The following is a 26,827-nucleotide window of genomic DNA, read 5'->3' as shown; positions in this document are numbered from 1 at the left end:
TATCTTTCTCTTATAAATATAATAAAACTAAAGACTTTTTGGAGTTATGAAGGATGTAGTACTACTCTATAGGTACTCAAGATTAACAGGAGATTTAGTGAAAATGAGCATTTCACCCGAATTGATCACTTTATCTAAATATTTTTGATTGTCACCATTATTGAGATCCATGTGCTGATTGTTTGTATCTGTGTGTGTCAGCATAGACCACTTTTTGAGCTCATGTTTGTTAAAAGATTTTAAATGATTGTTATAATACTGCTGGATCTCATGCAGCTGAAACACAGGGTTTGTAATATGAATGTATCACTGGAACAACATAATTGTTAGATTAAAAAACATCAGTGAATGAGTGTACTTCATGATGATTATAAAACCATCAACAGATAACAGCCGTCACCTAATATCATGTCACTCTAGCTTTCGTTGATACTGCAAATGTGTTTAACAAACACCCTGTCACAGTGGCCAAAAATAGACAAAATATATAACAAGAGTTAAGAGCCCAACTAATGAAAACGCTAATCACTGTTATGGTGAAACACATTAGAGTTAAACCTCTGTTAATTCTCAATAAAAACGTTTGTAGATGTCTAACAGAAACAAAGTCAGTCTGGAGTTGTTTAATCCTCCTCTGCTTGAGAAATGTAATGTCTTCTTTTATCTTCAGTTTATTTCATCTAAGGTTGTGGCTGAAGTCAGTTGTAGTTCTTGTGTTTCTGCTCATCTCTTTTTCTGTTCTCTTCTTTCCTTCAGTGATTCTGCTTGTTAACAGGCTTACTAAGGCTAAAATTACTTCATATTTAATATACACAGATTTTGTGGCTCAGATAAGGTCCAGTTCTGGTTAATGTCTTTACTCTTGGCTGACTTGTGGCATTGCTATGGCCTGCTTGTGGCTCAAATCTGGCAAACAGGAATGGTCCGCCCAAGGGCCATCATTCCATGCTACATGTGGGCCAGATCTTTCAACGGGTGCCAGATGTGGGCCGGATCTGGGTCGACACAATGTAGGTATGTGAGATTGATGTTTCTAACCACAAAGTGTTCAAATAGTTCAAAGTCTTCATTTGAATTGTTCATTGTACCTAATTTGTATCACTTGCTGTAAAATTAAATGTAAATACATAGAATATAAAGAAGAAACACAGACTTGATATAAACAACAATGTATATTTAATATATTGTAATTTCTTCCTACAGTTAATCAACAGTATCATTGACACATCTTGCCTTAGGACAATAGACAAGTTATTTATTTTATAATTGTGGTTATCAAAGACATGAAAATTATATTAGGCTATATCAGTTCACTGAACAATAAATTTTCATGTAATCATTCTTTTGTTTTTGTTTGTTTTTTCTTCTTTCTTTTTTTTACAAAATGTTTCATTCACAAAACATAGAAATTGTTGATGTTTCATGCAGTAAGTCAAGGCCTCATTCATATAGAAAGCACATAATCTTTGCAATGTATAAACAGCTACATTTCCAATGAAGTGTATTTTAGTTTTGGTAGCTCTCCAGTTCAGAGAATTACTGGATGTGACTAAATATTTTATGGACAATTTTGTTCTTGTCCAAACTCCTCTAAATTAATAGTTTGCCCAAAAATCTAAATTCTGTCATCATTTGTTCTGTTATTTATTATTTTGTTATTTTGTTTCTTAACCTGCACGACTTAATTTCTTTCATGGAACTCAAAAGAAATTGAAAGAATGTGCCGGACTGGAGCTTTCAAGCTTTAAAAATGACCATATGGAGAAAAACATCTAGAAATGATCATAAAAGGGTTCATTTTGAGTCAGTGTGCTGAAGTCAAGTCATATTTATTCATATAGCACTTTATACAATTCATACTGTGTTGAAGCAGCTTTACAGTGCTAAACAGGAAAATAGTATGGAGCCCCGCACATGACATGCAAGAAAAAATAAATAAACTGTGTGCACGATTTACTAATTTGTTCCCTCGATGTACTAAAACGTGCAGATGATTACTATTTTGTTTCCTCTGTTTGCTAATTTGTTTCCTTGATTAGCTAAATCATGTGCACAATTTACTAATTCGTAATCACGATTTATAAATCGTGTGCACAATTTAGCAAATCAAGGGAAATAATTATTAAATATTGTGCTCAATTTATAAATAGTGGGAATGAAATAGTAGATCGTGCACATCATTTAGCCTAATATTTTTTTTCCTGTATGCCATGTGTGGGGCTCCATAAAATAGTTTTTCGATAATGCAAACAAAATTCTGCCGTAAAGCAGCTTTAAAAAGAGGACAGAAGTAAACAGTTGAGCTTGAACTGTTAGAGAAACAGTTAAACTGATTCTCAATTCAACAAGTTGTTCTTTTGAGTCTGATCTTTTCATTGAATCATCTGATCTTATTCACAAAATCGAATATTTAATTATTAAATAAAGTTCCAGGGTACTGGACAGATTATTAATGAATAACAACTTAAATGTTGATTTCTTAATCACACAAGCCCTTTTAATTCAGAACATTTCATGCAGTGTGCACATGGCACAAGATAAAGGGATTTTTCATGATACCCTGGAGCTTTTAAATCCTTACTGAATCTTGAAAGCTCTCAATTAATTGTGATTGTAATGGGAAAATATCAGTACATTCTTGAAAAGTTCTTTTCTGTTCCACAGAAGAGACAGATTTAAGCATACATATACTTTATTCAGGATAGTGTAACTAGAATGTTTGTAGTTTGTAGACTATTCACAGGTGTTTTGAAGCTTCTCTTATGTAAAAATATCATATAGCAATATATAGTCCCCTATATATAGACATTGTTTATAATTAAATCATTTCATATAAATCCACTTTTAGACATAGTTGAAGATTGTTGAGAGAAAAAAAGTCGTTGTTGCATTGTGTCATATAGTCTTTTTATCAGTAGTGTATTCAGAACTTTTGTTAGGTAAGATAACTTTGAGATATCATTTCTTTCAAAAAGTGGAAAGAAAGAAAACTTTCAATGACTCTGCACTGCAATGCAATGACTGATTCAAAAGCTCTCAGTTGAGACATGAGACATTACAAAGATGATTCAATTTGGCAGCTTTTATAATAAACATATTAAATCCAGTTCCTTTTACAGTCATTAAAATAACTAATTCCATACATTAAATATGGTTCAATACTAAGCCACGGTCCTTAAATTCTTCCTCTGTTCTAATCAAAGGAAGAATCTATAAAACAAAGCAACAACAAAGGCATGCTACCACTGACGTTTGATTTAGCTATGATGAGAAGCCATTGCCTCAACCTTAAATGAGCCTCAAATATCCGAGGCACTCAGCGGCCGACCTTTCAACTAAAATCTCACCTTCTAATCGCTTCAACGACAAGTTCACATTTTCTACACTTAAGTTTTTACTGTACACCCTTGCAGGATGGAAGAGACAAATGTGAACAAGAACACAAAAACTGCACCACTGTGAGTGTGTTAAAGGGTGTCCCATTTTTCCAGGTTATCTCAAAAAGGTCTCTTGTATCATCACAACACAGGAAACTCTGCAGGAATCTGCATATCTATCTGTCATTCAGTTTGGGCGAATCGGCACCCTCCTCGTCTTCATCTTTGTCATCTTTTGCCCCAATCAGTCGTTGTCGAGCAAAGTCCTCAAAGATGATGTCATCGTCACTGAGGACAAACAATTACAGAAATATGTGTCTTCCTTTAATTAGCTTTGGCAGAAATCAAACAAAGGGAATTTTAGTGGAATAGAATCTGAACTAGGATCATACAATTTCTTGCAATTCCTATATAGGTTTCACTACAAAGTGAATTTTCAGCATCATTACTCCAGTCTTCAGTGTAACATGATCCTTCGCCAATTCGGTGTCCAAGAAACATTTCTTACCATTATCAGTTCTGAGATGCTGAAAACAGTGATCTAAAACATTTCCTGAAGGATCATGTGACACTAAAGATGAATAATGTTTGCTGAAAATTCAGCTTTGCATCACATTTATAAATGACTTTTTAAAGTATTCAATAAGAAAACAGTTTTACAATATTACTAGTTTACTGTACAGTATTTTTGCAGCCCTGCTAAGAATTAAACATACATAAGTACATGCATACATACAAATATACATACATAAACAAACAAATAAGAATTATATGTAACTATATTACCACAAGGCTCAAAGCAGTTTAGTAGGTTAAAGTCCAATTGCACAATGGAAAGACTTTCACTTACTTTGTGTCAAATTCAATGAGGTTTGTGTCAATGGGGGCATCATTTTCTGAAGCTAAAACAAGAAGGTTGCAGAAAGAATATTGATTGGCACTCTTAAAGAATCCCTTTTACGAAGGTGTCTCCACAAAAATGTATTTATTCATCAAAACGGTCATTATTTTTTTATTTCTTTGCAACTAAAATGCCAGCTATTCAATCAAAAAACCACAAAACATTATTTATCAGTTTTTAGCTTTTGAAAGTTCTGTACATATTTGTACACAAGGAATTAAGTACTGACAGTGTATTCCTTCTGTGCATATATATATGTGTGTGTGTGTATATATATATATATATATATATATATATATATATATATATTAGTGCTGGGTAATGATTAAATGTTTTTAATCGTGATTAATCAAAAATATTTATAGACCTACTGCTATATGAACAAAGGTGTAATAACATTAGGTTTGCAAACACTTGAAACAAATATGGTGCTTTTTACAGCAGTGTTCCTTTGACATAGTAGCCTAAATTTCAACTTATAACATTAATGTAATTAAATTAAATATAATATAAGCCATATGTCACTGCCGGACATTAACGTTTTTATAGAAAATATTTTATAGTTTATTATAAAAAAACGAATAACTGTGCTAACTACACCGGACTGCAGATCTTCTGATACGTGCTGCATGATTGCTCTCTGAGTGGCAAAAGTGATAGATCTGTAAAGCAATATATTGTGAGAGGGACGTGTGTTACCGCGTCCCATGCAACTGAAAATAATAAACCACAAAGTTAACAAAACAATTCACTCCACTGTGTTGAGCAAGAGCGCTTCTCTGCAGTCTTCACGTGCTATCGGAAACTTCCTATTTCCAACTTATAAAGTCATAATTTCGAGCTTGTTGCATTCTTCTCTGTTTAGATTTAAAAAAAACTGTTGACAGTGGTTTGTGAATGTTGATGCTTAGCCTGAATAATTGGATCGGGAGCAACCCCTCCTGTGACCCATGATTTTGTCTTTATGGGATTCAGAGCCAGCTAGCAACGGACTTTCATAATAATAAAAAACTGCATTAACGTGCGATTAAAATAATTGTCGGCATTAATAAATTAATGCATTAACGCGATAATAACACATTAACTTGCCCAGACTATTCAATATGCATAAAGGAAAGTCTAGGTTATAGGTGCTGTAACTGATCTCAAGCTAAAAATAAATCCTGGCTTTAAACTAGTTACCCAGAGCAATATGGAAGCAGATAAAAAGGCAATCTAGCACATACCATCTCTGTAAATCGATTCCTCCAATGGTTTGGGATGCATTAATGTAAATGGGAGCTCAACAGCAACATCACTGAAGAGGGAAAAGCAAATCATGAGAGTAAGGCATCCAAGAGGCATGGTAACCAAATAAACTCAATCCCATCACTCATGAGATGCTAACAGAGTGCTGGAACCACGGGCCTAAAAGCATCAGCACAAATGTTCAGTAATTCATGGTATCTTATCAAGTGTCTGAGCCTGTCTCTGCTTCTAGTCAAAAGCTTGGCTACTTATAAGAATCTCTAATGTGCACAAATGGCTGGAGTCAGCCGTGTGAGACAGACTCTTTAATATATGGTCAGTCCTTGTCAATGAAATCCACTATGGAGAAGCCTTAATCTGGTTTCAGGGGGAGGGTGTCAAACATTTGCACACAATAAAAAAAAGGATAATTTCTGGTAGGAATAAACATAAAGATCACACTACCTTGAGGCAAGATCTCCAAGCAGCCTGGGAAAAATTAAAATAAAACATGACCTTACTGTATTGCAATAATAAGCATTTCATATTGATTTAGCATAGTCATTTCAAAGTAACCCTAGAATGACTAAAGAGGGTCAAATTCATCTGTCTAACTAACTATCTGTCTATCTTTATCCCAAAAGTCAAGCACAACAGAATGAAAGTTTGTCATGATCCAAAAGACCATTTGTGTCCACGTTTTTGACAGTCTCTCATTACATAAACAGTTATAATGTTTAAAATGTCTAACATTACCACACAAATAATCATTTATTTTAAATTCAAGAGTTCATTTATTGTACATGAGAAGTGAACAACTAAACATAACATAAAAAAAAATTATCTACAGTAAAAATCTTTCTTTACACTGTAAAGAGATAAAACCAGAATAAAGATGAGCCCAGAATTTTTTTCTTTTAATAAAACAAATAAATCCAATACTGCTCATTTTGACCCCGTTAAGACATTTGTGAAGTCTAAAATTCCCCTTTTGACTAGTTATAATGATAATGATAACTAGATTTTGATTTTTAAAGGATTTGTGAACAGTCCTTGCCTTTGCTAAACTCTACAATGCCAGGGAGTTGTGGATGTTTATAGCATGTTGCAATGCAGTTGCTAGGATAGGTTTTATTTATTTATTTTTTATTTTTGTTTTGTCAAATGTATAGTCCACCAAACATTCAGTTCAAATGCTTTGAAAAAAAATATATACGTCTTCTCACTCACAACTTGTCACATATTGACACCTGGTCAGGTGAGATTTTATCAAACAGGGTACCACTTTAGCATAATTTTTTTAATGTGCAGGCCAGGGTAAACCTTTGCCATCAATATTCTGATGCGAAGGACATGTCACGATAAAATTATATAATGGCTAATCATTTTGCACATCCAAAGTGCACACACACCCAGAGCAGTGGCCTGGGTTTCTTGATCAAGGGCACCTCAGTCGTGGTATTGAAGGTGAACAAGAGCACTGTACATTCACTCCCCCCAACTACAATCCCTGCCAGCACGAGACTCAAACCCACAACCTTTGGGTTACAGGTCCGATTCTATAACCATTAGGCCATGACTTCCCCCTACAGGAATATGAAAAAGAACATATAAAATATATTGTTTAAACTATTACTGTCTTGAGTTATTATTTTGGAATAAATAAAACATGCTTTAAAACACTAACTTGATGAGATTCATACTTGGCTTTAATAAAATATTGTTTACATTTATAATGTAAAAATACGATCTAAAATAGAATTTAGTTAGTTTTTTCTTTTTTAAATATAGATGTGAAAAAAAGAGAAAATGTGACTTCTATAGGACATGAATTTACAATTGATCAAAAAAAAAAAAAAAAAAAACGGAGTACTTTGCCTCCTCATTTCAGAACACCACTGGCTGTTTTCAATTTAAACACCCACAGTAATTTTATTTACATTACATTACACTATTAAGACATTTTTGAGCACATAATCCAACTCCTGCACCTAAACCCAAACACGTCAATCTAAAACACAGGATATAACATGCAGGAACAACTACTGTCAGAATTATTCCATGTCTTTTGTGTTACATCTTGTTTTCAGAAGACTTCAAAGGCAACATGACTTGTTTGTGATACTTTGACATTTTTGGTAAGTTTTTGCAGTGAATACTTGTGACTGTACTTTTATTGTCCTGTTATGTGTTTTGTAATGTTGAGAAGTGAGCAGCTTTAGAGGTTAGGAGCTTAAAATATCTATGAAAGTATCAATGTAGATATAATAATTTCTATTTTTACAAATGCATGAAAATCATTAAATGTGTCTTGGTCTGATGCATAAGGCAAACAACTGTAAGCAATGGAGTACCCTGCATATCACAAAGTAGTGCTAAAGATGTACCGTACCCTGTGCATTACAAAGTGATACCAAGGGGTCCTGACCAGTGTGTGACAAGTTGGGAGTCAGAAGGTGTTGCAAAGTGCCATGATGATATTTGTTTAATCTTATTGTAAAGTAAATTCCAGCATCACACGCCACACAGGATGGGCAAAATGCAAACGTACCCTCCACGAGACACCACCAGCTTCACTTTCACCTTATAAGAAACAATGATGCCCAGAATTTCCTTATTGGCCCCCTCTCTTAACCTTTTAAGAAACAATGCCATAGAGAGGAGAGTTAATAAAACTTAGAATAAACACAATCCACTTTCAAATGAGAGACTGTACTTACAAGGTACTTGAGGCTAAATTTGTGTCTTCGTGTTTGAGTTTGCCATCCAGAGCCAAGCCACGTTTCTCTCGGTTATTCGCGAGGAAAGGTGTGAGAGTGTATACTTTACAAAATGTCGCACTGGGGGCCACGATATCACTAGAACAGGAACAAGGCAGAGAGTAATTAATGGGATGTAAAGTTGTGTGTAAGTTGAGTGTTTAGTTCGCAGAGCACTTACTCCGTTTCCTCTGTGGCCACGGGACACTTGTACTGGGCAGTGTTGAAGAGGCAGATGTCAGCATATTGTCGCACTGCAATAACAGAAACAAGTGTTATTGTTTCTTAACTACACACTAGTGTAAATAGAAAGTCTGTCCTCTATGAATAACTGAATGACCTGAAATCTTGATTTTTTTTACTGTCTTGTTTGTGTTGTTTGTGACATGGACGTTGACACTGATTGGTTCACCATGATAGTAAATCTGAAAGGCATTAAACAGTTAAATAAGTTAATACCAGCATCATTCAAAAAACAAGAGTTAATGGCAGCAGAGGTCATAATATATCTGTACCCTGTACAGTATGTGTTTCTGAAGAAAGTATTATTTTACTATTTTTTCTGTTTTGTCCAGGGACAGATCCCATGTGTGTGTTTGTGTGTGTGTGTGTGTGTGCGTGTATATATATATATATATATATATATATATATATATATATATATATAATATACACACACACACACACATACACAATACACACACACCTGGGATCTGTCCATGAACAAAACATAATACAACAAATATATAAAATATTTAACATTGAACAGACATTACATTTAATAACATGCCAAAATTCCTTAATGGCATTCTGAGGTACCAGGTCTAACTGTAATTAAATAAATCTAATTAATTTTCTGATTCCTGATTTTGTGAATGTGATACATATTATAGATTGATTATGCATTCATGCCAAATTTCTTATTAGAATATTTTTTGTTTAAAGCTTCAATAATATTGGTTTCTGAGGTTTCATAGGGTCATCAGAAAATATAAAAAATGAAGAGAAATTTTAAAAAGTATGTTTATTATTAATTAGGAGTAGTAGTAGTAGTAGTAGTAGTTGCATCTACTACCACTCTAACATTGTGCCTGCAGGATTTCAGTTGTAATACCCTGGTTCCATCACTAGATGTACTCGTTGTCATTGGATTAATTTAGGAGAATTCTCTCTTTCTATGTTGTCTTTCCTCAATAGTCAGATATCGTATCCAGACCAGCTGAATAACCAGACATCCCTACCTCTTTGTCAAGTGAGGCCTCCAGGTGTAAAGGTTTATCTGACATGAGAAACTGTCTTGTGGTTTCAGCCATCGGCTGTGGGCCCGGCTTCTCTGGAGCATACTGCACTTTCCTGATGACAAGACGCACTGAATTCCTGTAGAACGGCAGTTAATGGCACATACATATTATAATTTGTGATATTTACTGACTTTTACCAAATCTATGTTGTGAGTGGTTGTCAGGGCAACAGAATGTGTTGTTAAGGTGTTGTGAGTGGTTTTCAAGCATGTTGCTTTGAATTGATTAAAACAGTAATAGCGAGTATTAAAACAGTAATAGCAAACAGTACGTGCAGAAACAAACTAATAATAAATAAATTATTGTGTGTTAGTGTGCATATTACTGTGTCCATATTTTCCAACCGACAATGTTGCAAAACTGCTCAAAAGAAAGGCAATGTCACATGTGTTGCTTTGTCAGTTATTCATTTGGGTGCCATTGTGAAAGGCTGTACCTTTTGTGGATTTTTTCTTCAACATTTTCTGCACAGAAAGCTTTCACTTCAAAGTCAACCCCGCAGGCCTTTGCAGATAAGAATAAGAAAATGTTACTCTGGAGTGTGAAACTCTGCAAAGCCCTTTTGCTTATCTATCAAAACCAACATCGTGAAACATTATTTGAAGGAAATTGTACCTTTCCTGTATCCTCTGGCCCTGGTTGTAACGTGACAGAACAGGGTAAATTCGGCGGAATCTGTAAGAAAATGTTCAACATTTAAATTTGAGGTTGCAGTTGTAGAACAGATATAAGAAAGGGACCAAATTGAATTAGAACTGAATCCAATATGACATAGTTGCCATTATGTCCAGAAAATGAGTAAGAAGATACACCTCGAAGGTGAAGGGGTAAGCATGTTCTCCGAGTTTCTTTATCAGTCGCTCTTGTAGACGTGTCAGGCTCTTTTTCTCTTCAGGCACAGGGGGAAATGCCTGGATGTTGGCCACGAAGAGGTCTTTACGAAACGTCAAGCCAAGAACGTCCAAGTCCTCCCTTCCATAGCGGAAGGCACACGTCAGTGTCACAAAAACTGAGGAAGAATAAAATCAAACTTCTCAGTAACCGTATGGTTAATGGATCAACAGTCAACATTGTACTCCCTGTTTCTAAAAGAAGAAAACCAGCAACAAATGGGATGATTATTGGCATAGAGTAAGTGTACGTACAGAGCTAGAAAATGAATGTGGAAAGCACAGCTCAGATATTAATCTTGGAGATAGATGTAATGAGTGAGGATTGAGTTCATATTGAGATATGTGATTTATAATTGCTGGTATCTCTCTAATCTGACCACTGAGATCTCGTCTGAAACTTTATAGAGGAGACAAGTGAAATTACCGAGGAGAAAAATCTGTGAGGCAGAGAACTTCAGCAAAATCACAGCTTGGTTATTGCTATATCACGGCACTTAAAAAGAAGAAGAAGAAGAAGAATCTCACCCTTTCTCTCTTTTAAGTACTCTGGATCAATTAAAACCACACCATCTGAAAGAGCAAAAAAATACATTACAGTCATCTTTATACCTGTGAAATGATTGTTATATTAATACTTTAATTTTTAATCCAAAACATTAAACTCTATTTAAAAAGAGAAATGATAAAATGTGTTTTTGATGAATAATTTGGCAGAAAATAATCAGTTGTATTTGCAAGCAGCTTTATTGCATAATTACAAAGTACACATGCATATTTATGACTTATTTATTACAATGAAATTACAATGTAACATGATAGCTGTACATAAAGTGCAACTATAAGTTAAGATTGTGTCTCTTATTGCCTACCGACAGGCTCCACAAGATCCACGTGGTCGACGAAATCCCTCTTACCAAGGTACACAGTTAACTGAAAAGGCAATCACAAAATTATAGTATTAGCACGACACACAAAACAATTCAAGGACTGAACAATTTGAACTAAGCTAAAATGCCCATTTGCACCATTGTGCATGTTAAGTTTTATATTTATCTTTTATTAACCCCAGCAAAATTAATGTTTTTATGAAGTTACGAGCACTAATTTGTCTTTAAAAGTGTATTTTCCATCAAAACCCATTGCTGAATTGTCCCATATGATTTCATGTTTCTGTAATGGTTGTGTTGTGCCGATCCTTGCAGAAGGCTGGGTGCTGAGTCACATGCCCCTCTTTCATATTCGCCCCACACCCGCTTCCTGCTCAAGGACTGTCGCGCCGCACCACAGGTCTCCCTGCTAATGATACATATAGATTTGTGGCTATATGCTAACCGCACAAACATTGCGAGCTGGGACCCATCCGTCTGGCTAACCATGTCGCAAGCATCAAATCAGATTTTGGAACAAGAGGTACTCTGTTGCTCAATATTTGTGGTTATTCAATCATAAACATTTCATAACAGGCAGTGCTGCACTCGCTGACAGAAAAACATTTGCAGTATCAGAATTAAAGCATTATTGCAGACACGAAGAAGGGGAAAAAATATTGCAATGTTACCTTCCCATTTGGACTTGCCTTCTTGAAAACCCTGTAGAAAAAGAAGAGTAACATAAGATGGTAATATAAATAAAGTTTTGCTAAGATGCATCTATTTAAATGAGCTGTAAGCAATTTGTTATCAAAAGATAACATGCATAAAATGTCCCTATCACCTGACAAGACATCACTGAAACAGGTGTCTTGAGAAATCGCACTTGTCTCTTTGACAGCCTTAGGCTCTGTAAACCAATGGCAGTTGCTTGGCTGGAGCAGAACCCCTAAAGAAAAAAAACCCAATCTGAATGCTCTAAGTATCCTCATTTCTCTTTTTCAAGGTTTGTTTTGATGTGAATTCACATTATAAAGTTGTTTTTAACTGTGCCACTTTGAGAAATGTTAGTCGTTTACAGCTGTGATTGTTTTAAAGTTAGCACAGGTATAGAAGTACAGTGTTTATTTTTCAAAACTTATTTTTATTCTTATTTGTTCTTTATTTCTCTTTTACTCTGTAGAAAGACTGGCTGCCACGGTGGCACTGAAATAATAACGATCTCTCAGCTCCTCATCCAGAGTTCACCCGTTCCTCTCAGAGCTGGACCCTACAGCGAAAAAACAGTAAATAAAGTTGTAAATCAGCCTTGCTGCTGTTGTGATGGCTTAATTTTTTTAAGGAACGCTAAGGCATTTTATCTGCTTGTATATAGCCTAAACAAAACAAAATTATTATATATTTTTTTTCTTTCTGGGCACCAATCTTTATAAACAACAATAAAAGAAATACATTTTTTTTTATTTTTAAATTGACAATAATCCAAACTTAATGACTAATCCAAACTCAAATCTACAAAGACATTGACTTTGTTCAGAATGAAATACCACAGTAGCACACTGCTTACTGCACAGTACACTAGGATATTTCCTGCACTGTATGCATCCTTTTAAAGTGGATTAACATTTCAAACAATAGTATGCTACAGTGATAAATTATCTCAATTGTAGACAATTATCACTGTAAAAAAAAAGAAGAAGAAAATCAGGTTGTTTTCTTTTATTTTTAATTGTAGTCAAAACTCTAAATGAAAATAAAATTCTCTCTAAATTAACTAATCAGCAGTTATTTTAAGTATTATATTAAAGACAAATTACTGTAAATTACAAATATTTTTTTATACAGGAGAATTACTGTTTATATATACAGTATTTATTCGGTTTTATTATATTACAAACAAATGTATATCAAATTTAAAATAAAAAACCCTGTTATTAATACAATGACAAATCCATTTTTATGATTAAAAAAAAAAAAAAAAACTTAAAAGTAAAGTAAACATTTCCTTATTTAAAGAAGCGGACAACACTGTTAATTTACAGGTATTTCCTAAATTATGATGATGATCAAACACCTTCATTGTAAGGTAAATAAATGAATACAAATAATAAAACTGAACATTAAACACTAACAGATCTCTCTAGATCCCAATCCCACACTGTAAAACCTGACAAGTAAACTTAACTCAAACCGTTTGAGTAAACAGATTGCCTTGATTTAAACCCTGTAAGTTTTAAAACTTTGCATTCAAATAATTAAGTGATTAACTAAGTGCTGATTGAGAATTAGTGATGAACAGCTGCTGTTAACAAACAGATTCACTGAAGAAAAGAGAAACACAAGAACTACTACAACTGACTTCAGACACAGACTTAGATGAAATCAACTGAAATAAAATACATGAAATCTCTCAAGATCTGATGAAACAACCCCACAAACAGCATCACCAGCTCCACTTATTAATAACCAGACTGACTTTATTTCTGTCAGACGTCTACAGAAGATCTTATTGAGAATGAACTAAGGTTTAGATGTTGATTTATTGTTTCTTTTGAAGTAACCATGTTAGAGATCAGTGTTTGCTTTAGTTGTGCTCTTGACCCTTGATTTCTGTCTTAGTCTTTTCTCTGGCTGTTATAACCATGTGTTTCTAAAACACATTTGTTGTAACTCAAAAGCCCAGAAAAAAATGCCATCAGGTGTTCACCTGTACCTAGATGTAGGTTGTTATACTTTATATCGGTGATGATAATCATCAGTTATTGAACTGCTAAGAGTCTAATCTCTGATGAAATAAGTGTTGTGTAATTTGATTGGTTATAGTAAAAGTGATTCTAAGAGCAAGTGGTTCTGTAATAATCAGTTAATACAAAGACTTTCCAAACATTGTGGTCTTCTACAGTGTTAAACAGTCATACAAAGACATCAATAATCAGAATATGACCCTCAACCATGGTGACCATAAAAAAACATGCAGAGCATGCTGGGAGCCATGGATGAGTTTTGTTCTACAATAGTACCCAGCATGCATTGCAGCATGTTTTTTTTGTCACCATTCTTGAGGTTCATATTCTGATTATTGATGTCTGTGTCTGACCAACTACTGGGATGGAATACAAATGTATGTGTACAAAATGTTTATGAAGCCATTTTTATATTAACTGATTATCACAGACTCTTAGTGTCACTTGTATTAGATCCACTTCTACTAATTACACATTTGTTTCCTCAGAGATTAGACTCTGTACAGATCAATATTTGTGAATAATAATGAATAATTATCATCACCGATATAAAGTACAATAACCTACACCTAGGTACAGGTGTAACACCTGATGGCATTTCTTCTGGGCTTTTGAGTTACAACAAATGTGTTTTAGAAACACATGGTTATAACAGCCAGAGAAAAGACTAAGACAGAAATCAAGGGTCAAGAGCCCAACTAAAGCAAACAGTGATCTCTAACATGGTTACTTCAAATGAAACAATAAATCAACATCTAAACCTTAGTTCATTCTCAATAAGATCTTCTGTAGACGTCTGACAGAAATAAAGTCAGTCTGGTTATTAATAAGTGGAGCTGCTGATGCTGTTTGTGGGTTGTTTTATCAGATCTTGAGAGATTTCATGTATTTTATTTCAGTTGATTTCATCTAAGGCTGTGTCTGAAGTCAGTTGTAGTAGTTCTTGTGTTTCTCTTTTCTTCAGTGATTCTGTTTGTTAACAGCAGCTGTTCATCACTAATTCACAATCAGCACTTAGTTAATCAATTAATTACTTAATTGCACTGTATATCTTCTTTCAGTGAACTCAACTGAATTAAGTTCAGAGTACTCGTAACTGTTAGTTTTTTCAACTTAAACGGTTTAAGGCAATCAGTTTCCTCAAACGGTTTGAGTTAACATAACTTGTCAGGTTTGAGTGAGGCTGTGTCTGAAGTCAGCTGTCGTTCCTTTCTCTCTTTTCTTCAGTGATTCTGTTTGTTAACAGCAGGTGTTCATCACTAAAGCTCAATTAATCACTTAATCACTTAATTGGAATGTATATCTTCTTTCAGTGAACTCAACTGAATTAAGTTCAGATTACTCATAACTGTTAGTTTTTTCAACTTAAATGGTTTAAGGCAATCAGTTTCCTCAAATGGTTTGAGTTAACATAACTTAAGGATATCTGTTTACTCAAACCGTTTGAGTTAAGTTTACTTGTCAGGTATTACAGTCAAGGCAATCGGTTTACTCAAACGATTTGAGTTAAGTTAACTTGTCGGGTTTTACAGTGCATATTCTTCACTGATTACAAACCAGTCTGACTTTATTTCATACAAAACGGTTTAGATGTTGAAGCTTTATTGAAAATAATAAAGCTACAGATGGACTTCAGTTTGAGGGACAGAAAGGTTTCATTGAAACCATATTCATTTCTGCTTTGAAGATGAAAGTCTTGTGGGTCTGGAATGACATGAGTGAGTAAATGATGACAATTACAATTTTGGGGTGATTTTACCTTTTTAACTCTACCCAATATGATAAAATATTCAAGAAGCAGATATATAAAAATAAAAAAACTGCTGCTGATATTATTCCATGTTCATTTGTGACATTGGAAATGGTTAGTCTAATCAAGCACATTGCATTTTGTGATAAAGTACCTGGTCAGTGTTTTAAATTGCAAGTAGAAGACAGTATTAAATATAAAACAGTGTTAATATCGTTCCTAAAGCTTCTGCTAGCCACTCTTGCTCGAGCAAGACCTTTAGGCCCATGCTAAAGTTAGGCAGATGAAACACAAAAGCTTTTCAGCACCATTTCTAGTGATAGCCTACAGGCATGTTTGTTCTAGTTAAAGGGCTTCAATTAAATTACCCAGCTTTCCTCTCTGTTAAGTCCTAATGCTGCTGTAAGTTAGCCGTGGTGTCTCCACAATCCCGCAGGGCACCAGCATATCCTCTCAACTTTACATCCTTATTAGAGTGTCCTCATCAATGGACATTAGGCTTTCAGAGGAAGTATTTTGGTGCAATAAAGATGTGTGTAATGATGGAGATCTTAGAAGTTAGCAAAAAGCTGCTTACTGTTAAAGTAGTGAGTGTGACTCATTAGAGTCTTCAAAAACACAAGTTTGTGGTATTTTTATGGCTTCTCCATTAGAGAAAACATTTGAAGTGCTTTTGATGGCACTGATGTGCAACCTATTTTGCACAAAACAAAGTTGTAATAAATCTCAATATTAGCTTCATTATATTAACTCCAAGGGGGCCTTGTATAAAAAAAACTAAGCTAAACAAAGCAAGACATTTAAAATAGGGAATCGATTTTAACCAAATAGATACACTATTAATTTTAAAAGAATTAAACAAATCAAAGATTTAGATTTAACAAAACTCACAAAAAAGCAAATTAAGAAAATAAAGAATTCCGAAAGTGCAGTATGGGTTGCGAAAGCTAGACAGAAAATCGTTCACACCAAACGCGAATAGAGCGTATGGCGCGAATTATTTCAATGTTAAGTCAATGTAAAAACACGTTTAAGCGTAGACTCGAATTCGCCTCATTCGCACATCTAGTTACAGGAGATTCTGAGTTATGAAAAGGAGCCACCATTGCAAGCTGACAGCGATCGGCTTTTGTGGTATAAAATTGGCAGTAATACCCCCACCTTGCGCAGCTGTACCTGAGTGTCCCTGGGACATCAGTTTGGTCGGAGCGCATCTTCTCAACAGCTGGACATATAGTGAATAAAAAACGCTCTGCTCTGGACCCCGAAAATGTTGATCGACTTGTTTTCCTGTCCAATAAATGTGTAATGGCCCTAGCCTTTTTGCGCATGCCTGTCTAGTGCCGCCTAGCCTAAGTGTTGGTTACGTTCAATAAAAAAAAAAAGTCCATTTAAAGTTTCATTTTTGAACAGTTGTTTGAAATGGATTGAATCATTATTTAAAATAATCTTGGAGATTTTGAAATGCCTAAATCATAAATGCAGCCGGGTTGAAGCCTGCAGTGATGTTTTTCTTTTGTTATGGCAGCCGTCCCCTCTGCATATATATTTTTCCGAGAATGTTGCACTCCTGTTGCTGTTTGTTATTATGCACGAAACTTCATGCCAATAAATTTTTATTTTATTTTATTTTATTTTTTATTTTCTTCTCATTTGTAAGTCAGATAGCATCTGATGAATGAATAAATATAAAACAGTGACTGTCAGTGAAGTCTCACTGTTTAAGTGACCATAGTACAGCTGGCATTGCTTAAATAAATAGAGAAATGTACCCTGAAAGCACAGTGGCATTCAGTGAAAGAGACCTCTCTTTTAAAATATAGCTGGCATGGCAATGAATAATGCCTTTTACCATTTCATATGCCATGCCTCTAATTAAATTGTTTTGTAATCCAAATGAGCATATTAGGGCACCGGCTTTATGTTGGCCAGGTCAGTGAGAAACCAAGCCATTTAGAGTTTTTTTTTTTTTTTTTTTTTTTAGAAAATGTGAGTAAAAAAAAAACAAAACATAAATAAATAAACAATACTCTTTACATAATTTTTCATGACTTTCCAGTCTTTCATGATTTACTAAAAATAAAAATCAGTGGCAATGGTCAAACTGGAATATTTTTGTTGACTACAGTAAATCATTTGTGGTAGAAGAGATGTGGTCAGTTTTAACAGTCTCTCAGTTTTGTAACAACACTATAGAAAATGACTGATTTTAACAATAAAAACTGTGACAATGCTACAGTACAAACCTGTTAAATGGTTAACGGAAGAATTCTCTGCATTGCTTTTAAAATTTTGTTTGAATTTTATATTTTTTCTTTGAAATAACTTCTTATTTTTTTCTTATCTGTTATGTTCTTTAGGGTTGTATGTTACATATAATGTTGTTAAATTAAAGTTTATTGCATATTTCAGTTTAAGAAATCTCTCCATGATGATTTTTAAGTGCATGTGTTAATAAAATCCTCTGACCACTCATAAGTACAATTGCAGTTTAAATGGGCATTTCCACTTGCAATATCAGATACAAAAAAATATATATAAATTATAATAAATTATATAAATAATCTTATTCATAATTCTTATATTACAATCCCTTAGCTCAGGCATTGACAGCACAATAATGACAGACAGTGATTTAGATCATTTACAGCAATTACAGTGATAAATATTCAGCCTTTTCACACTAAGCTTTCCTGGGAGAAATACTGAGGAACTGATCAATAGGAAAAAGCAAGGCTCTTGAGTTATAATATTCATGAAGAGGAAAGGTCAGGATGTGAGATATATGAGATTTGATTATAACTAGAGTTTCCTCATTATATTCTGACCTCTTTATACTACTCATAATAATCTGAACATTTACAAGAGATGGCCATTTTTAATACTCAGACCACGAACATTGGGGAAGCTACTTTAAAAAGTATAATAATTAAGGTAACAGCATCAAACTAAAAACAGCATTATGTAATTTCTTCGCCACTAGTGGCACTGAATGAAACCACAAAAAATATTTCAGAAAATGCGCCCACCCTGTCACCCACTGATCAAACAACAGATTCCCTGATCACACCATTGGATGAGTAGGTGTTGATGTATAGGACTAAACTTAAAATAAATAGGGGGATTTCTAAGCAACTCTTAGAATGGCTTACTTAAAGTGATTGTACACAAAAAGAAATTAAAATTATGTCATCATTTAATCACCCTCAAGTTGTTCCAAACCTGTTTGAGTTTCTATCTTCTGTGGAACATAAAGGTATTTTAAAGAATGCAGGTAACCAAAAAGTTTCTGGTCCCGTTAACTTCTTTTTTTTTTTTCTTCTTCTTACTCCAAAGGGGACCAACAATTGCTTGAATACCCAAATTCTTAAAGGAGTCATTGGCTGTTTCATTCACTTTTACAAGGGGTTTGAACTGAAATGTGTGTTGCAGTGTGTGTACACAACTACTCTATCAGTGTTAATTTTGACTTCAAATTTTGATTTTGTTTTAGACATAGTCTTTTGACTAAAAATGCCATTTTGTTTTATTCATGTTTTAGTCATCTGAATAGATTTTAGTTTTAATCTTGCTTTATTCTACTAAATATCTTAATATGAGCTTAGTTACAGTGTATTGCATTTATTAAGCATTCCTCTAAAATTTCCGAACTCATAATATAGGTTTGATATTAAGGTTTTATCATGATATACACTGATTTAACTGCTGTGACACACAACATACCTCCATGTTAAAATTAAATAAAACCACTTCGCATAAAGAACATGGACTTCTTATTAACGAAATACCACTGGTTATATAGGCTAATTATTAGGGGTGTAACGATTCACTCGTTTTCTCGATGCATCGATTACAAACCCTGTCGATTCATATGCATCGATTTTGAAACATGATTTTTGAATCGTGAATCGCCGATCTTGGACAGTAATCAATTCAAAATTCAAAATTATTATTATTATTATTATTATTATATAGGCTACATACATAAAATGATTGTATTTGACATTTCTGTTACTTCTGAAATTATGGCTATGCCCCTGGTGTGACAAAATGTTAGCTTATACATAATACTCTTTAAAGGTGCCATATGCAGAAATCGAGGTAAAAATATCCATAACATGACCTACACGCATCAAAAGAATGAGAAGAAATAAGGGCGATGATTGTCAAGTTATAGTGCTTGGATCTTGGATCTTGGACAGTATAATCGATTCAAAATGCTAAGAATCGAATGAATCGCGATTTCTATAGCGATTCAATGCTTTCAAAATGTATACACATTAAATTACTACATGCACAAATTAATGGAGACCTTGAAGAGTGTTCGTGAATCGTGCCTCTTATCTCTCCTTCACGCGCTCCACTGTTTACCGCCTGTGACTGTCACAGGATTGCGCTCGCGATCCGTTCGTCTCTGACGCAGCTGATGTGTGATCTATAGGACTCATGGCCAGTAATGCTAACGTAAAGTAGTTTTACTATTCTGTAGTTTGTCAATGGCTCTCTGCATCTTACCGACGGAGTTACCGGAGCCGTCGACAGCTGTATTTATTGCATGGACGGAGCAGAAATGTAAGTGTCTAAATCATACGCACAGATCCATTGAATGATAAAAGTTTTTAAACAATGCGGATGAACCGAATATACGAAGGAAACTTTTAAAATTAACCACAGCATTAACAACGACCTTGAAATAAGAGCGTGAGGTTTATCTGATAATAAGATGCATGAAAGTAGCGTTTGTTTCATTAGCAAACAGACATCAGGTGCATTTTCTCTCAGAATAATTCGCTGATGGAGAGGAAAAGTTAAATAGAGAAGAAGACGTTTTCACACTGAAAGAGAAGCGACCTCGCTCTCATAGACGTGACAGGCTATATCTGCAGCTTAACTGAATAAAAGCAGAATGAACTGATGAAACTAAAAAAAAAAAAAAAATTATGAATGATGCAGTGCTAAATTACATTTATTACAGTACAGAAACTATAAAGTATATTTTCTACCTTATTCTGTGAAGAAAATTTTAATAATTGCTAATTAAATGTAGCCTAGTATATAAAGCAATCATAAAATTGCCATTAGGAAAAAAATATAGATTACAAATGATTGATTATTGTCCAGCAGTGTATTTGATTTATTTTTAAATAATAATAATAATTATTATAATAATAATTATTATTATTATATAGGCTACATACATAAAATGATTGTATGTGACATTTCTGTCACTTCTGAAATTATGGCTACGCCCCTGGTGTGACAAAATGTTAGCTTATACATAATACTCTTAAAGCTCTTTTTTAAAAACTTGGCTTACATACATTTTTACGTATGCCATGTTGCATCATTAATCCAGCATTTAACAATGGACAAAAGTTTTTTTTTTTTCTAACCTATGGTTCTCTAACCATAAATGCTACTGTAATTTGCCCCCTGACTAAGCATTTAAAAAATTAAGTAGAAGCATTTAAATAATCCCGTGAATGCACTTAAAGAATGCAGAATCTAATCATTATAATCGAATCGAATCTAATTTAATTGTGAATCGAATCGAATTGAATCGTTCTAAATTTGCAAAAAACGTTCTTGAATCGAATCGTAAACCTATGAATCGTAATCAAATCGAATCGCTGCCTTGCCAAAGATTCACAGCCCTACTAATTATGCATTCTTTATAGCATCTTGTTTACCATATTCTTCATTTCAAGCAGACATATTTATTTCTATAAATAAATTTAGATTAATCCTGAGGGCTACTAAAGTTTTTCAGTCAAGAGCAGTGTGTGATTTTCTGTCTTTGTTGCTTGATTAACATCAATGACTCGGACAATATCTATTAAATTAGATTGCTGTCCCTTTAAAACCTGATGAAATGTACAAAAACAATGTTCTCCCTGCTGTTTATGTTCACATAAAACGTAATCAACAGTGTTCACGTGAATACTTGTCAAAACGGACAATTCAACATAATTTTGTGTGTAATTCTCCATTTATGCAATGTGAAAGAGTATTTGTGCACTGTAAGACACTCTGTGTGTGTATGCTTCAGTGTCTGCGCTCTGATAACCGAACCCAAATGAGTTCTCTCTCGCGTCGTCAGATTTATCTATATGTCTGCTCTTCTCTTACTCCCACATATTGAAATTTTGGAACGTATTATGAAACATGCAGCAAGTGTATTTTAGCTTATGTTCCACCGGTTCATATTTACGCATAGAACTTCCGAACCTCGTGGCAGATTTGTCCTAAATTAATCTCTATCCCAAATCAATACCTCCCTAACATTTTCGTCTCAAGGCCGACCTCATACATCATTGTCCCAGAGCTGCTTCCATGTACAACTGTTGTCGCAAGCTACATTAAAGTGATTATTAGATTTTGAATATGGATATTTGTCTTACAAAAACGCATCAGTTCTCTACAGGAGGACTTTGTTCAACCCCCGGAGCCGTCTGAGACACTTTTTGCAGTGATGCACTGAAACACCCGCTGAGTGGTATTAAACAGCTTGAAAGATTTAAAACATTTTTAATATAACTCTGACTGGATTTGTCTGAAAGAAGAGAGTCATATACACCTCGGATGCCTTGAGGGTGAGTAATTTATGGGCTAATTTTCATTTTTGGGTGAACTAACCCTTTAAGTCATTATTGTTCTTATTAAAGCCATAAAATGTTTAATTTAACACTGTCATTCAGAGCAACAGTCTGCTCTATAATCTCATAAACCAGACTTTTTGAAATTGATAGTTTACTCCAGGTCTGTGGTTTTATACTGCTATAATATTTTAAGGTTTCATATTATTGTATGGTAAGGTAAAAATCACACAGCTTTAGTGTGACATCAATAAGAAAAAGTATCATTTCATAGATATTGTTAATGATAGTTGTTCATACTAAAATATGTACAGTATGAACTTAATATATGACCTAGAATGTGTATTTTGCTAAATCTTGTCATTTTAATAAAGATTACATGAAAATGATCAAAAATTGTCACTGCTCCAATTAAGCTTAGTGTGCTCTATTTAAAGGGTTAGTTCACCAAATAATCTAAATTATGTAATTAATAAATCATCCTCATGTCGTTCCAAACCCGTAAGACCTCCGTTTATCTTTGGAACACAGTTTAAGATATTTTAGATTTAGTCCGAGAGCTCTTAGTCCCTCCATTGAAACTGTGTACGGTATACTGTCCATGTCCAGAAAGGTAAGAAAAACATCACCAAATCGAACTGAATCGTTTTTAAATGGTTTGCGTGTCCAATAAGCATTAAATCACAAATGACTTAAGCTTTTAACATTTTAACATTGCTGACACTCCCTCTCAGTTAAAGCAAACCAATATCCCGAAGTAATTCATGTACTCGAACAGTAAACTGACTGAACTGCTGTGAAGAGAGAACTGAAGATGAACACCGAGCCGAGCCAGATAATGAATAAAACATTGACTCATTCACAAGGGAAATTGGTTTGTTTGAACTCAGAGGGAGTGTCAGCCACATTAAAAAAGTTAACAGCTTAAGTCATTTGTGGATTAATGCGTATTGGAGACGCGGACAGTTTAAAACGATTCACTTCGATTTGGTGAACTGGTTCAAAATGATCCGATTACATCGAATGATTCGTTCGGGAACCGGATATCACAAACTGCTTTGTTTTGAACTCTCTCTCACAACAGACACAGAAGAGCAGACAATGCTAAATAAAGTCATAGTTTTTGCAATTTTTGGACCAAAATGTATTTTCGATGCTTCAACAAATTCTAACTGAATTCATTCATGAGTACGCCTACAAATGAATGAGAGGAGCACAGCTTTCACTCTAGGGCTGGGACAACGCATCGAGGTCATCGATGACTTTGACGCAAAAAATACCTTTGACGCGAAATATGTGCATCGATTCGTCGACCTGTTTTTATTTCTATAAAAAACGTTTGCAAAACGTTTACCTTATGTGCGCTGAATATACGCAATGGCCGGATCAACATTCTGTCCAACGTTATATAAACCAATCCAGGGGTTTTTCTGCATTGATCTTTTTTTTTTGGCGGCTGTCAAAGCCTTATTTGATCGGTGAGTGATGCCTGACAGGGCGCGTACGAGAGAGAGCCCCGGCTGTGCGCTCACTCACAGTCTTCAAACAACACGAGCACTTCTTGCTCTCTCTCTCCCTTGTGCATATTAATCAAAATCATTAAACACGATAGAAAAAGGGCGAAACACCAAAGTTTCACGCACGCTCGCGCACTCACAGTCTACACACTACACGAGCGCTGTCTTGCTCTCTCTCTCTCTCTCTCTCTCTCTCTCTCCCTTGTGCATATTAACCAAAATCATTTGACACGATAGAAAAAGGGCGGAACGCCAAAGTTTCACGTGGAGCATTCAGAGATTTTTTTTCTCCATGACAGGCTGCTGGCTCCCACTGTTAATTTTTTTGTTCATTCAGCACTCTCTGTATTAGCTTAAAGCCCTCAAGTTTACATTGGTTACTGTAATCTTTCAATTGCTCTAAACAAGTATTTTGGGTGAGCTTTTTATTGAATGCTCGACATCAAGTTGTTGTTATTTTCATCTGAAAGAAGAACTTTTTTTCAGTAAGCTAGGTCCTATGTGTTCAGTAAGCTTGTTTCAGTAAGCTATGTGTTTTCAAGGCTTCAAGTTTTTATTGAATGCTATCTCTATACAAGTGCAAAGTAATGCATTCTTAGTCAGTCTTTAATTTTGTAATTTTAAGAGCAATAAACATATATTGCAATGTTAAGAATTCATGTTTTTTTCATTCAGATATGTAAATCAACATGTATAAATTGTTAGTAGTCAATTAATGGGGAGATAATCGAAATCGAATCGGTCTGAAAAAATTAATCGTTAGATTAATCGATGCATCGAAAAAATAATCGCTAGATTAACTGTTTAAAAAATAATCGTTTATCCCAGCCCTATTTCACTCTCAACCAAACTAACATGATTAGCCAATCAGAACCTGAGACGTGCATAATAGTATCCAACTGTAGAGTCGCAGCTGTTGAATGGAAAAGAAGTTTCGAGTGTGACACACTGAAAAAGCTGCAAGGCGCAAAGGTCAAAAATTTCCATCTAGCTTCATATTTACATAAAAAAGCTATTTAAAAAAGCAGAGGAGCTCTATAAACAACTAAGAGTAATAATGTCATCTCAGGATTTTTGAAAAGGTCCTGTTCACACATGATCACTTAACGGTAATTTACCAGTAAAGACTGTACATGTGAAAGGGGCTAAACTCTTCCGCTGAAGATGCAGTGAGTTTGGGTTGCTTTACATTCATCTGGGAAAACTCACTTGATTTGTAATGGAAATCATTTTAACCTATGCCAACACAGGAGAATACATCAACAAATTTCTAAATGTGATTTTTTTTGTACATTATGATTTCAAAATAAAAGTTTTTGATTTTGCATATGGCCAAATATTACCACTGCACCCTCTGCAGTTATTTGTTATAATATAGGCATATTACATTATGTATTTAACAATTTTATTCAATAAAACCATGTACTTAGTATTAATACTTTATTTACCGTTACTTTATATATAAATACACTCATATTAAAGACTGTTGTTCCACTTAATTTTATTTGTATTGCTAAAAAACATCATATTACTCATTTGTTAAAATAATCAGTAGATTGCTTGATTAGCAAAATAATCTTTAGTTAAGTACTAGATGGGAATGCATTGTTTTCCTTTTTGTGATTAAAAGACAAATATTTTGTATAAATAATTTCTTAAAATATTAAATCATTGTCTTTTTCTAGTGAACCAAATGTCTGTATTTTGTCTCACCTTGTGAGCTAAATGTATTGTCACACCCCTTATGTCTATGAGCACGATAAAGCTCATAATTTTACAAGTGTATGACATAGCTTTCATTCTTTAGGTCAATAATATATTCTTGAAAAAAAATGAGCTTGAATGAGGAAAGAGATAACTTTGCCATAGTATCCTTTCAAATGTTAAAGTTGTGTATTAGAATTTGAAAGATAATAACAATATTGATTGATAAGTCAGATCTGATTTTAGTTCTTGAAAGTCCTGGAATTTAATTCTGATCTGTCTGAACCCAGTTTAAGTTACCAGTTCTTGGATGATTTTAATGTTGTAGTTGTTGTTACTTGAACTGAGTGTAGTTTTCTGTAGTAAACTGTCTTTGTATATTTCGTATTTTATATTCATTTTATTTACCATTTTTTTAACAAAACAATTTCAGAAATGTCATGTTTTTGAATGAAGGTCATTTTGTACCCTGTCAAGAACAAAGCTAACCAGCGAAACTTATCAAAAGCATCCTAAACGTTACATGTGTTTGCACCATATTGTAGTGAGTAACCTTTCTTGTTATTGCTGCTTCAAATATCCCACTATATCTGTAGTCAGAGCCTTTCAAGGGCTAAAGGTAATGGCAGGTACGTTAGCTAGTTTCAAGGAAAATCATTTTCTTTTTTTGTTTGCTAAATAACCCTGTTTATGTGTCCGCCCCCGCAACGCCCGAAAAAAAAAAAAAAAGATAAAGGCTCAGGATATAATTGAATTTATTTATTTTTTGCTTTAATCCCTGTGATTAAGTAAAACTGCAATATTTATTTATATTGCTAAACATTTCATATGAATAAAAGTGTAAATGTTGGTGAAATGTAACATTGTGGTGGTCTGACAAAGCTGACACAGCTGCTGAAAATGCCCCCTACAACCACATAATACAGATTCTGGCAAAAGCCAGGCAATTACAACATGATGTATGTCAACATTTTGGATCACAGAAACACTGTACAGTAGACTTCATCACATGTTATATTCATCACAAGTCATAACTATTCAATCTTTTTTCAGAATAAAGAAACAAATACTGGCAGCAGCATCTCTGACCTACATTTAGCCTCATTCAAATAAACCAGATTAGACTCTTCACTCGTGAAGGCAGACAGAAAGATGTCTTGGGACACATCCAAAAACTATATATTTCTTC

General features: G+C 34.2%; 1 protein-coding gene across 1 annotated transcript in view; it reads right to left on the bottom strand.

Annotated features, from left to right (window-relative positions):
* Positions 1–1,199: 1,199 nt before the first annotated feature.
* Positions 1,200–26,827, bottom strand: part of LOC113098384 (beta-arrestin-1) — a 34,577-nt gene continuing 8,949 nt past the window's right edge. The window contains exons 2-16 of the mRNA XM_026263422.1: positions 12,017–12,047; positions 11,328–11,388; positions 10,984–11,028; positions 10,378–10,574; positions 10,181–10,240; positions 10,002–10,069; positions 9,506–9,641; positions 8,605–8,689; positions 8,446–8,518; positions 8,226–8,363; positions 8,057–8,140; positions 5,971–5,994; positions 5,505–5,575; positions 4,228–4,279; positions 1,200–3,665 (exon numbers count right to left, since the gene is read on the bottom strand). Coding sequence (XP_026119207.1) covers positions 3,554–3,665; positions 4,228–4,279; positions 5,505–5,575; positions 5,971–5,994; positions 8,057–8,140; positions 8,226–8,363; positions 8,446–8,518; positions 8,605–8,689; positions 9,506–9,641; positions 10,002–10,069; positions 10,181–10,240; positions 10,378–10,574; positions 10,984–11,028; positions 11,328–11,388; positions 12,017–12,047 — 1,237 coding nt within the window. The 3' untranslated portion in view covers positions 1,200–3,553. The remainder of the gene's footprint in view (positions 3,666–4,227; positions 4,280–5,504; positions 5,576–5,970; positions 5,995–8,056; positions 8,141–8,225; positions 8,364–8,445; positions 8,519–8,604; positions 8,690–9,505; positions 9,642–10,001; positions 10,070–10,180; positions 10,241–10,377; positions 10,575–10,983; positions 11,029–11,327; positions 11,389–12,016; positions 12,048–26,827) is intronic.

The sequence above is a fragment of the Carassius auratus genome, unplaced genomic scaffold (assembly GCF_003368295.1).
Source record: "Carassius auratus strain Wakin unplaced genomic scaffold, ASM336829v1 scaf_tig00216545, whole genome shotgun sequence".
NCBI lineage: Eukaryota > Metazoa > Chordata > Actinopteri > Cypriniformes > Cyprinidae > Carassius > Carassius auratus.
The sequence above is the reverse complement of the archived record's forward strand: the minus strand, read 5'-3'. Positions and strand labels throughout refer to the sequence as shown.